The sequence below is a fragment of the Typopeltis vanoorti genome, chromosome 20 (assembly GCF_054136105.1).
Source record: "Typopeltis vanoorti isolate ZY-2024b chromosome 20, IOZ_Tvanoo_1.0, whole genome shotgun sequence".
Lineage (NCBI taxonomy): Eukaryota > Metazoa > Arthropoda > Arachnida > Uropygi > Thelyphonidae > Typopeltis > Typopeltis vanoorti.
The window spans coordinates 37814830-37828313 of NC_143568.1; the positions used below are offsets into that span (position 1 = coordinate 37814830).

Consider the following 13484-nt stretch of genomic DNA (forward strand, 5'->3'; position numbering starts at 1 on the left):
ACTTCACATCACTTGCCTTAGTATTCCATAATGCATGTCTGCAAGGAGATGTGCTTTGTATTATGGGATACTAAGGCAAGTGATGTGAAGTTGGTCCACCTTTGCCATGAGTTGCTCCAGTCCTGAAGAAAACTTCAGGTGCAAACTTTGTTTGCTTGCACTTGGATAAAGGATTAAACTAAATATATAATTTGTAGTCTTACCAAGTGAAAAAATTTTCAAATTCTACCATACAAGCTTTGTTAATTCTGCTGTCTCTTTCCAAATTTTATTTTTCATCTTCACTAAAAATTGTACCTAAATATCTGAAATGTTTCACTTGTTCTATGGATTCTCCATTCAGGATTCAATTGATGTTTTGAATGCTCCTGCCTATTTTCATTGTCTGTCTTTTAATGCTGACTTTTATATCAAATTTATTACAGCAGTTATTCAATTTGGTCAGGAAATCTTGCAAACTTGTTCTGAATTTATTTAAAAGTATCACATCTGCATTAAGTAAAGAGCTGAGAATAATATCTCCAATTTTGATATCAAGTTTAACTGCTTTCCATCATAATGGATCCATATAGATGATGAATAACAGTAGAGATAATGTAGACCTTTGTCACCCAAAGGTCTACATTATCTCCACTACAAAGGTCCTGACTTGACATCAAACCATCTTCCTGTACCTCCAATTCTAACGGCTGATTACAACTCGAATACAGACTATGTATTGCTTGATATAATGGGAATGTTTTGAACAGCTTTCCTCTTGCCACCTTGTCATATGCCTTTTCGAGATCTACAGAACTTAAATGCAGATCTTTGTTATGTTCCCATGATTTCTCAACTATTTGTCTTAAAGTGAAAAATCTGATCCTGACAACCACTGTTTGGCCTGAACCCAGGTTGTTCTTCTCCAAGCTTCTCCTCTACAATTTTTCTCAAGAATGCTTGAGAAAAATTGTAGAGGAGAAGGGTTTAACTAATAATTATTTTTTTATTATATTATTTATTATATATATATTTTATTATATTTATTATATTATTTATATTATTTTATTCGCTTTTTTTATAGATGAGTACTATGAGAGCTCTACTCCAATCATCTGGAACTTGACTGTCTGACCAGGCTTTCTGAATTATGCAGTCTAACCACTGTAAAATTTTATATCTTCATTTAGCAATCTTTCAGAGTAATTACTCCATATATCAAGAATATCTTTATCGTCAGTTTTCATGTCTCCTTTATCATCTCTAATTCCTTTTATAGTACTGTACTCTTTTCTCCATTTCTGAGCTTTTTTCAATAGCCTCCAGAATATTTTATTACCTTCCAGATATTTATTTTCTATGTTCTTACCAAAGTCTTCCGATGACTTTTGTTTAGCTAATTTTTCACAGTGCTTTGCTTTCTTACATTTTGCTCTGTATTCTCGTAAGAGCACAAGCTGACTTACTTGCCAAGAACTTTCAATACACTTTCTTTTCCTTGATTGTCTCTTTAACTTCCTGGGTCCACCATGGAGTTCTGATTTTTCTATCCTTGCAGACAACCTCACCACATGTCTCTCTGGCTAAAACAGTCAAATTTTCTTTAATGTGTGCCACCGAATCTCAAAGGTTTGATTGATTTTGCTTTCTGTTTTTATTGAATATTGTTTGTGTATTTGAGTCTACAGTTCATATCTAATAGCTGTTGAACTTTGGTTTGTGCACACACCCAGACAGACTTTCATTCTTTGGTTATACTACACTCATTTAACCCATTATAGCACATCTGTTGATAATAATGCTGTTGATACTTTGCCATCTTTGTCATCTACTTCTACATAACCAAGAAGAAAATTTCTCTCACATCCATCATCTACTCCTTGGCCATGTATCCAATGCTGACATGATATTTTCTGTTTATCACACTGTTCTTAGAGACTCGAGACATTATTGTACTTTGCGATCCTAACAGGACAACAGGTTCTAGGCTGGTGGGGCCTGTCTAACTCTGTCATCTCAGTTCAGAGTTTCCCAAGTGACGTCTCCAGAAAGTATTCTATTGCTAAATTTAGCTGGTTCTGTGAGCCATATTCATGGTAGATTCCATTTAGCATTGAATGTCTCTCTAATATTTTGGCCGTTGATGTATCTTTCTGCAGGGGGGGGGGGGAGTTTAGAATTTTTTTCAAATTAAAAACAGCTTAATCAAATAACAAAGTTGTTAGTATTACAAAAATACACACACACTGTATTTTTCACTATAATTCAGGGAATTAGCATGCAAATTTCAAATCCGGGCATTTATTTTAACATCATAGATACTGTGCTATTAGATGTTTTGGATTTTAATGTATGTGATTAAAACAATAGATTGCATATAATTTGCATATGTTAACAGATTTTCAATTAAAAAAAAATTATGTCTTGGTTCAGGACCACTACTTGCTCATATCCAAAGACAAGTAAACTTTACTGAACGACAAGCAAGCCTGATAATCAAGGATATTGCAGATGCCTTAAAATTTTTACATCAAAAAGGTAGGCATTATTAAGATTTATACATTCAAAATCTTTTGATCATATTTTCCTTTGCTATGTACAATAGATTCTCCCTGTAGTAAACTCCTAATAACAACCACGAGAAATATTTGTTATAGTATTTTATAGTAGCTTCTTATTTCCTTTTGTGCAGCATTGTGCTCATTGGACTCTCACTGATTTGTTATATTGTTCAAGTTTGTTTGAATGATGTTTGCTATAGTGAGAATGAATTGTATTTGTTTATGCAAAAAACGAAGTAATATATATTGTAACAGAACTATATTTTTCTAAATACAAAGTGTATTTTTCTATATTTTACAAAATATATTTTTCAAAATACAAAATACAATAGAAATATAAAATTTTTATATTTCTATTTACTGCTTTTTTTATTATAAATAAATTCTGTTTAACTTGTAATCTTCTTGACATTTTTAAGTGGATTTTGCAAAATGCTTAATTGCCTGTTAGATTTGTTTTATTTTTTCCTTTCCATACGCAAATTATCCTTGGCTGGATGAACATTATTGAAAATCAGTATTTAAAATCCTTAACAAAAATTTTTCAACCCTACTCATTTTCAGATTTCATTTTAGTTTGACATTTTGCAGAGATGAAAAGAGGCAAAATATGTTGACATTTTATGTTGCAGTAAATTATACTAGATAAGAAATTATATTCTTGTTTTTATTCTTTATCACAGCAACTCACCTCTGGTTTGGTGAAATTTAATAAAATTTAAGATGCCAGATATACACTGTCCGCGCGGTTAGCCTAGTGGCTTTGCGCTTCGCAACCATATGCCTGGGGAAGGAGTGTCCTAGGTTCGATTCCCGTCGGAGACGTGAGGAGCTGAAGGATCTTCCTCAGCCATAGCCAAGTTAGCCGGTCTTGGGCGCGGGCAGTAGGGTTTTTTCCGCCAGTTTATCTGGTGTTTTTCATCCCGCAAGCAGGCAAACCGGCCCCGTGAACACACATGGATACAGCCAAGAATACCTTGAGGCATTGGAGTGACCATTCTATCCTCGTATTTCGGTTACGAAATCCAAGCATGCTTGGAAGGTTGTGGGCCTTAAAGGCCTGTTAAAGCCATTGGGATAGATAGATATACACTAGAATAGATCTACGTTGGTTTCATTTGCACCATTTTCAAAATTTGGCAGAATAATTCGCATTGATAGTAATAATTCTGAACCGGCTGGTTGGAATTTAATGAAATTTTGGTACTTCAGTACCAAATGAAATTTGGTACTGAAGGTACTGTAAATGGAATTTAATAAAATTTGAGATATCAGATATATGCTAGAATAGGTCTATATTCGTTCCATTTGGATCATTTCCAAAATTTGGCAAAATAATTCACACTAATAGTAATAATGCTGTACTGGCTGCATGGAATTTAATACATTTAATTTAATGTTTCAATTTTGGTTACAGTCTTGGTTGGCTGGTTCAAGGTTGCTTAAAGGTCAAAGTCTACTGTGAGTAGACCTCTACGATCACCTTTCAGGAATGCAGAGAACCGATAGAGCTTCTGACCTAATGTCCACTCCTCACTTTGACTTGGTGTGCCCAGTTAGTAGATATTTATTGGGTACTGAACAAACAAGGAAATGGGCTGGCAGTTTGGGATTTAGCCAACCAAATTGTACTCTTTATTGGCTTAAGATACAAATTAACATATTAATGGAAAGGAAATCAAAATTTCAGAACTGGAAAAGTATTATTATTATTCAGGCCTCCATGGAGTCAAGAGACTCATCATGAGAGGACCTTCCTAGGAAACACAAAGTCTATCATTCCACTCCTTGAACTCATTGACCGTTCTTGCTCTCACCTCTCTATTAGGCAATGCATTCCATGTTTCAACCACCCTCCATGCAAAGAAACTACTCCTCACCCTCTTGCTCACAGCTTCTTTTAATAACTTCCAGGGATGGCCACTTGTCATTGCTCCTTCTCGCTGTTCCACCAAGTGAAAGAACTCCCCAGTGTAAACCCTGTAACTGCCTCGCAATAGTTTAAAAGTCTCGATCATATCACCTCTCCTTTTTCTATCCACCAAACTCTGCAGTCCACATTCCCTCAGCCGATCCTCATAACTAACATTGTATAGTTCTGAAATCATCTTTGTTGATTTCAGAACTATACAATGTTATAGTTCTGAAAGTTAATTTATCCCCTTCAAATCCTGGGGACCAAATTTGTGAACAACAGTCAAAGTGTGGTCTGATCAGTCTTATACAATGTATAAGACTGATCTATAATAACAATGTATAAGACTGATATATATAATAACTCTTTTATCTCTGCAGGGCAGTGTCCTTCTCAGTATTGCAGCAATCCTCTAGGTTACCTTCACCACTTTTGCAATATGCTCCCTGAATTTCAGTTTTTCTATCAGTCATCACCCCCAGATCTCTTGTCTCCTCTGCTTCCTCCAGTAAAGCTCCTCCAATCGAGCCATCAATGGATCCCAAACTTCAAGACTTTACATTTTGCTGCATTAAATCGACATCCCCATTCATTTGCCCATCTGTCCAGTTTATTCAAATCCTCTTGAAGGCTGCCACATCTGCACTATTACTAATAACCCTGCGAGCTTCACACCATCTGCAAACAACTGAATATCCCCTTGCAATCCATTGACAATACAGGTCCCAGCACTGAGCCCTGTGTAACCCCCACCTTGTAACCTCCTTGATATTGCCCCTGTTGTGTTGTTATATATGCAAATTTACTTATGTCGCACCTTTCAAACGCACAAATCAATTACTCCAAGTACAAACCTGGATTCTTGGCTTTATCTCCTTTTCAAGCATAAACACATTTATTTAATTTAAAGACTGTGCCAGTTTATGCTCTATAATAACAAATTATACTATTCAGGGAGATACTGCCAATAACCCAAAACATGTAACTATCTGTTAACTCCCTCAGTCAGTCGTGGCCAAAATATTTCACTTTAACTTTACCTCCGCGTATTTTTAGAGTGGTGAGTTGACTCTTAATCAGGCAAGACTCAGTTTGGAAAAAGAATACATGTTTATTCTACGACCTCAATATACACTAAATAATTACATAAATTCACAATAATTAAGATTGCAATCTTATACAAATATTAAGTTAGGAAAGCTAGTTTCTTTCATGGTTGTCCCAGACATACAAAATTCTTATTTCTGGCAAACTGCCTATACTTCATCGTCATTTAACACATTTCACTCATAACAATTCCTATCTCTGCAACTTTAATCAAACTCCTCTTAACAATCTCGATGTCAGGCTCAAGCCTAATTAAACAATTACTTAAAAGTCACCAGTTGATATTGTTCTGCTTTATCAAGTCTCTTGCATCTAAATTTCTTCACTCACTCACAGGCTTCCAAAACACAAATAATAAAACGTCTACATTACCTTCACATGGTTTCTGAATGGGTCCTGGCTGATACTGTCGTGAAAGAACCTGAGACTCGATTCTTTGTTTGGACAACGTGCGGCATTATATATCTGCTAAGTGGCTATCCTCGACATGCACTATGGCTACCTTTGATATCTGAGGACTTCACGGGAACATCGACGACTAAGCACCCGCTTGTAATGAAAGCGTTAGCTGCATCGCGTTGGAACTCCGTCCGTAATTTCAGGGACTGCTCGATTCAAACTTCCCGCTGCCACGCATCCTCGCCTGCCGTTCTGCCTGGAACCAGCTACCTCGACCTTCTCCTTACGACCACGAGATCCCGGGGGAAAAAAAAAAGCTTGTTCCTCCTCCTGCAATCCCTTATATTACGCATCACATAGGGCCCCCATCCTCTCCTGAAACACCTTGTGCGGCGCTATGTTAGTCTCGAACTCCGAATGATGTCAGCACTTTTTTCTGCAGCAGGAAATCATGTGACTGTTGTTATGCACACCTGCTCCTAGTATCACACAGCCTCAGGTGCTTACACTAACACGTACCAAACCTTTGGACCTACTCTTACATTTAGCTCAGTAGAATATTTAAGTTAATTTAGTTACACTGTACAATACTAAATCCTGATTTATAATTCATAAAAAACTTCTAAATAATATAATATAATTCCAAATCTGTTATGCATCTTTACAATTTTATAGGCTACGTTTTATTATCTTTATATTTCACACTTTAACACAATATTATCTGAATTTTACCAAATGCAAGTATTTTCTGCTATGAACAATTCAATATGCTAAGTTGTACATGTTGAAATTTGAATGATCTACTGAGATGAAATCACAAGACCATTCAGAGTTCAACAAAGGTTCCTCCCCTTATGATAAACAAAATTTTTTTTTTGTCTAAGAAAAGATTTTTTTTTTTTTTTTTTGTAACTAGTCTCCCCTTGACTTTTCTTGCCTCCCTTAATTGGTTGATCACAATTACTTTCTGGACCCCTTTTTTGTGTGTGGGTCCTTTCTATATCCTTAACTTGTCTGTGCTCCACTATGTTCTTACCCCTTCTGTGCCGTTGAAACTGGACCTTCCTGTTAAAATAATTACACCTAAAATTAAACTTCATTAGAAAGTCATCCCCCAGAATGATTTCTAACTTAGAGCGGGAATTTTCTGGCAGGACCACAAAACTGTGCCAAACCCTTAATCTCTGCTGGGGCAATTCTATCCTCAACCTAACCAACTTTTCTGCATAGGTAATTAAGTTAGATATTCCTAACAGCTTGAAAGGTACCTTCAGATGCTTAGCCTTACCTTTCACATATGACCCTAATTCCTCAAAACATGCGTTCGAGATGATAGAAGCTTGTGATCCGGTATCGATCAATGCCCTAACCCTTTTTCCACAGATCACACCATTTATATGTGAATTTTATTCACTCCTTCCTACGTTTGCCTTGTGCAAAAATTGGATTGCGCCTCTCTATAGAATTTCTACTTGGCAAATCTTTGTCTGTTAAAGCAATCCCTAGCTATATGCCCCAACCTATCACAATTAAAGCATCTAAGGGCTCTTCTGTAGTTATCTCTAGCTGTGTCCCCATCTGATGACAGAGGAGATTGCTTATAGTCTCCAGTAGACAAATGTGTTAACCTCTGCATGATAACATCCATTTTATCAAGCAATGGCCTTTGCAGCTTTTCAAACTCTCTATGAATCAGCTTGGTTGTCCTGTCTTCCTGAGAGGTAAAGATCTACTGAGATGAAGTCACAAGACCATTCAGAGTTCAACACCCCACCATACACAACTTTCTGATACCTATTAGACAGCCAATCCTGAATACAGTTGACTAACCCAACATCTAAGCCCATGTGCTGCAACTTAAATATCAGCTTATCGTGTGGTACTGTTGTGTCCTGAAAGGGCTAAGAAATGTTTAATGTAAATTATTCAGGTCAACTTTAATACAATTTAGGCAGAGAATATGGAACGTTGGCAATAGGATAAGTGTAAGCTGTTTACAAGTGCAAAACAATTAAAATTTAGGAATTACATAAATTTGTATAATAAGCTTTTATATATAATCTGTGTTAAGTGTGGACCAGATATAGAGATCCATGTAAGCTGGCAAATCCACTTGAATAAAACCAGTCTCCAGTACTAAATGAGCAAGGCCTATGAGTCAGAGTTCAAGGGTCACTTTTGCCATCCTGCATTATGCAAAAGAAGGGAGGGAGAGAAGTACTGGAAAAGGAAACCTAAGCGTCTTCCAGGAAAGGAAAGCAGGCACATGTGCGACTAAGATAGAGGGAGCTAAGGAGATTGACGTTAGCACACGTGACCGCGTTGGTGCGCATCGCAAAGATCGAGAATTGCCGAGAGGAGAAAATTAAACAAAAAGGCCTTGCAAAGACGATTCCAGATCTTTTTTCCTGGATTCCTGATCTCTCGGACAGTGGTCGAGCTCATTGTCGGGGAAGTTCCTGGCCAGTCGTGGAAGGCATTTGGTTCGTCTGTCGTAGCGTTCGTAATGGGTCAAGCTATGTCTGTACTCTAGGATAGCTGTGCGTTGTTGTGCAACGGAAGAACCAAATTGATGCCGTCCGTTCTAGGCGACGTTACCGTGCCACCTCCCAGTTTTCCCACTGAAATTCTACTCGCATAGATCACCGGAAGATGTCCTCTTGAAAGACTATACTGAAGGCCTTGATGACTAGACAAGGCAGGAAGAAATTTAAGAATTTAAGGACAGAGATGGTAATGTAGATCTTTGAATTCCTATTTCCAGTTATAGAAGAGAGTGAATTCCTTGTGAGAACGTTTGTATTAGACTGAACTTTAAGGGACTCTAAGAATAGCCTACAATTCGGCATAGGCCCGAGATAGTGTTAAGATTTGTTTGCCCACGAGGCCGAGTAGATATCTGATCACGCTAAATTTAATGTATAAAATGTGTTATTGTGTTAACTCATGGCCATGTGTATCAGAATGGCATGATGATTACCTATGAATTTATACCAAATTGATTGTATTAGTGGTTATTGCAATTTAATATGTGTGATTAGTATAAATTAATTAGAGCCTTTGATCTATCTTAAGTGCATTCATGATAACCTGTTTGAATTGTATATTTGTATATCTCTTTAAGGTTCATTGAATTGTTTTATTCAAGTAATTGCCTGATCTGCTTATGTTATATGAATTCAAAACTACTGCTCATAAAATTATCAACGAATTAAGCGGGATAAACCCATGAGTACAAATATATTAAGCAAGCCACGACTGTGAGAAAGAAATAAGCAAGCGGAGGGATAAGATTAATCTTGATCTAATTATCATGTATCACTCTGAAGGGGTCACCCTGAGCAAGAATCCTTTCTATCCTAGGTATTAGCTGGTGCAGTAAAAAAATAAATGTGTTAATACTTATCGGGTGAACTCCATCAGATTGTTGTGTGATAAGATGATGTTTAGAAAGTAAAGAGTAAAGAGGCCAATAAGACTGCAAAGATCTTAAGAAAAAATTATTTGATAGGAGACAAGCGACTTACTTGCATATGTGAGAGAGCTAAGATAACAGTAGCATTATAATGAACAAGTAATAAAAGCACAAGGTAAAGCGAAGGGGGAAAGAACGTTGAACAAGGGGCATAGTCAAAGGGGCACAATACAAAGTTAAATATTATAACAAATAATGGCACCGCCAGTAAGATTTTGATAGAAGAGAGAAAGGATATATAAGATAAGGTACCGTGGTAAGCCAACTAAAATTTTCAGAAAGTGCAAAGGAAAGTAACCACGACAGTACCCTATCAAATGCAAAAGCCAAAAAAATGGCAGTATATGCCTTTCCCTCATCAATTGCTGTTGTCACTTTATTATAAAAGGCAATCATATTACTAAAGCAAGAGCATCCCTTAACAAATCAATGTTGATTCTCACAGATAACATTACCCTCATCTGCACAACACTGTATATGGTCCCTCACTAATTTCTCCAAGACCTTAACAACTACTGATGACACACAAATTGGCCTATAATTAGACATTTCCAGTCTGCTTCCACCCTTATGCAATGGCACTTTCTTACCTTCCTTCCATTCCCTGGGTGCCTTTCTCATAGTCAGATTTCATTGAAAAGCCAGGTCAAAGGAGCTGTCAGTTCTTTAGCACATCCTCTCAAAATGGTGAAATACTATTCAGTCCCCCAGCTTTACTGACATCCAGGGTACTCACCTCTAAACCTCTAACCTGCCCTATCCCTCTAGTATTAAAACCTATTTTTCCAGGATGAAATATTCCAATAAAGTATTCGTTGAACAACTCCACTATGTTCTTTGCATCAGTCACTCTATTCCCATTTTTATCCAATGTCATTCTTCCATAATCATTTCTCCTCCTACTGGTCACATAGCAAAAAAAAAATGCTTAGGATTTTCTTTGGATCTTAGGGCCAATTTCTTATCATATTCCAGTTTTGCCTTCTTTATGTACTAGTCACTCTCCTGGCTTGAGTCATATTCTTCAATGCATCTACACTCTACCCCTCTCCTTATATCTGTTCCGTAATCTCTTTTTCACCTGCGGTTCCTCTTTGATATTGTTTGTCATCCACTTTACACCAAAGTAGATGACAAACATGTGGACATAATTGGCATTACTGAAACAAAGAAGACGAAAACAGGCGAGATCATACTAAATAATAAGTATATGATACTATATCCAGGTAATAGTGATTAAGGAAAGGAAGGAGTAGCAATAACATTCAACACCAAACACGAAGATAAATTTCTTGATTGGAATGCAGTTTCAAGTTATTTGGGAAAACTTCAAAATGGGGAAATGGACAATGAAACGTATCTCTCTGCCTATGGTACCACAGAAGGTTCTATTAAGGAAAAAGTGGAGGAATTTTTCAAATAATTAGAACAGGCAGCTGGCATAATGAAAAAAGGAAAAGTTGTTCCTTGTTGGAGATCTGAACAGCAGAGTAGGAAAAGAATCCCATCAGGCATATAGGAACATTTTGGGAAAATTTAGAGAAAAGTGCAAAGCTAATAATGATGATATTTACTGGACACGGTAAATTACTGGTCTCAGGACACAAGCTAATCATTACTAACACTATGTTTCAACAAAGAGGTCTGCAGAGTTCACATGGAGAGAAGAAGCAAAAAATAATAAAAGCCTCATTGTTGATAGTGATATCATAATGCTGTTTAGGATACAAGAGTGTACAGAGGATTTGGAATTAGAAGTGACTGTTACTTAGTGCTAAGCAGGATAAAAATGCATATCACATTGAAAAGAACAGTATGTAAAGAAAGGAATCAGAGAGTTTCTTGCCGAATATAGTAAACTATAAAGTATCGGCGAACACTAGCGTTAGCCAATGCAAGTGATCCTAGTACATAGTACAATACTGGGCAGCTCGTTGCAAAGGTGGAGGAAGAAGTTCAGATCGCTATTCTTAGGTATTTTCCATAATGTAAAAACACATTTCCTAGGGAATGTATGCTGTTATTACATTATGGAGGGAGGTCACTACCCAGACCGGTTTCAGCCTCTTTTGAGGCTTCATCAGTGAGTAGCTAGACCTAATACCAAAGTGTACAGCGAAAAGAACTTATGTACTTTGCGAACGAGTTTTCCAAACAGGTGCAACCATTAAGTTACTTAAGTATAAAGAGCTAATAAGCTTCATTTCGGCAATGAAAACATTCTGTGGGATTTAATATCCCCTTAATTTAAGTAATGTTTTCATTGCCGAAATGAAGCTTATTAGCTCTTTATACTTAAGTAACTTAATGGTTGCACCTGTTTGGAAAACTCGTTCGCAAAGTACATAAGTTCTTTTCGCTGTACACTTTGGTATTAGGTCTAGCTACTCACTGATGAAGCCTCAAAAAAGGCTGAAACCGGTCTGGGTAGTGACCTCCCTCCATAATGTAATAACAGCATACATTCCCTAGGAAATGTGTTTTTACATTATGGAAAATACCTAAGAATAGCAATCTGAACTTCTTCCTCCACCTTTGCAACGAGCTGCCCAGTATTGTACTATGTACTAGGATCACTTGCATTGGCTAACGCTAGTGTTCGCCGATACTTTATAGTTTACTATATTCGGCAAGAAACTCTCTGATTCCAATCTTTGAGTTTCTTATTCGGTTTTAAAACTATGTGGGATTTAATATCCCCTTAATTTAAGTAATGTTTTCATTGCCGAAATGAAGCTTATTAGCTCTTTATACTTAAGTATCTTTTTCTCCTGTTTTCACGTCACCTTTATCATCTCTGATTCCTTTTACAGCACTCTTTCCTCCATTTTTGAACTTCTTCAACAACCTCCAGAATATTTTGCCACCTTCTTGATATTTATTTTCTATATTCTTGCCAAAGTCCTCCCATGACTTTTGTTTAGCTAGTTTTACACACTGTTTAGCTTTCTTACATTTATCTCTGTATTCTGTAAGAGTAAAAACTGACTTATTTGCCAGGAACTTTTGATATGCTCTCTTCTTTTCCTTCACTGCCTCTTTAACTTCCTGTGTCCACCAGGGAGTTCTGATTTTTTTATCCCTGCACACAACCTCACCACATGCCTCTCTGGCAGAATCAATCAATGTTTTCTTCAGCGTTTGCCACTGAATCTCCAAGGTTTGATTCCTGTTCTCAAACTCTTTCATTTTCTTTTCAATAATCTTTGTGTATTTTAGTCTACAGTTCACATCTGAGAGCTGCTCAACTTTTATTCGCTTTAAAACTTTCTTACATTTTCTTACATTATTCTTTTCAATATGAAATTCAATTTTATCCTGCTCAAGACTAAATAGTGATCACTTCCAATTTCAAATCCTCTGTACACTCTGGTGTCCTGCACCAGGGAGAAAACATCACTATCAACAATAACATAGTCAATGAGACTTTCTTATTCCTTGCCTCTTCTCTCCATGTGAATTTGTGCACATTTTTATGTTATAACATAGTGTTAGTAATAACCAGTCCATGTCCTGAGCAGAAATCCAACAGATATTTGCCATTATTATTAGCTTTGCTCTTTTCTCCAAATTTTCCCAAAATATTTTTGTATATCTCACAATCATTTCCTACTCTGCTATTTAGATCCCCAACAAGGACCAACTTTTCCTTTTTCATTGTGTCAGTTGCTTTTTCTAAAGCCTCAAAAAATTCCTCCACTTGTACCTTAGTAGAACCTTCTGTGGGACAATAGGCACAAATAAGTCTCATTGTCCAGTTCCCCATTCTCATATTTGCCCACATTACTCTACTTGAGACTGACTGCCATTCAAGAAGATTAGTCTCATATTTTGTGTTGAATACTATGGCTACTCCTTCTTTTCCTTGATTGTCATTGCCTGAATATAACATTTTGTATTTATTGCTCAGAAAGATCTCACCAGTTTTGGTCTTTTTTGTTTCAGTCACCCCTATTATGTCGATCTGGTACTTATCTAATTCCTCAGCTAGCTCCATTTCTTTGCCATTCAGGCTTCTTATGTTGATAGTACCGATCTTTAACTCTGG

General features: G+C 36.7%; 1 protein-coding gene across 1 annotated transcript in view; it reads left to right on the forward strand.

Moving 5' to 3' along the window:
• The window catches only part of LOC150095378 (MAP kinase-interacting serine/threonine-protein kinase 1-like), a 248497-nt gene that overhangs the window by 137083 nt on the left and 97930 nt on the right, over window positions 1-13484 (forward strand). The window contains exon 6 of the mRNA XM_090410350.1: window positions 2413-2517. Within this exon, the coding sequence (XP_090266476.1) occupies window positions 2413-2517 (105 nt within the window). The remainder of the gene's footprint in view (window positions 1-2412; window positions 2518-13484) is intronic.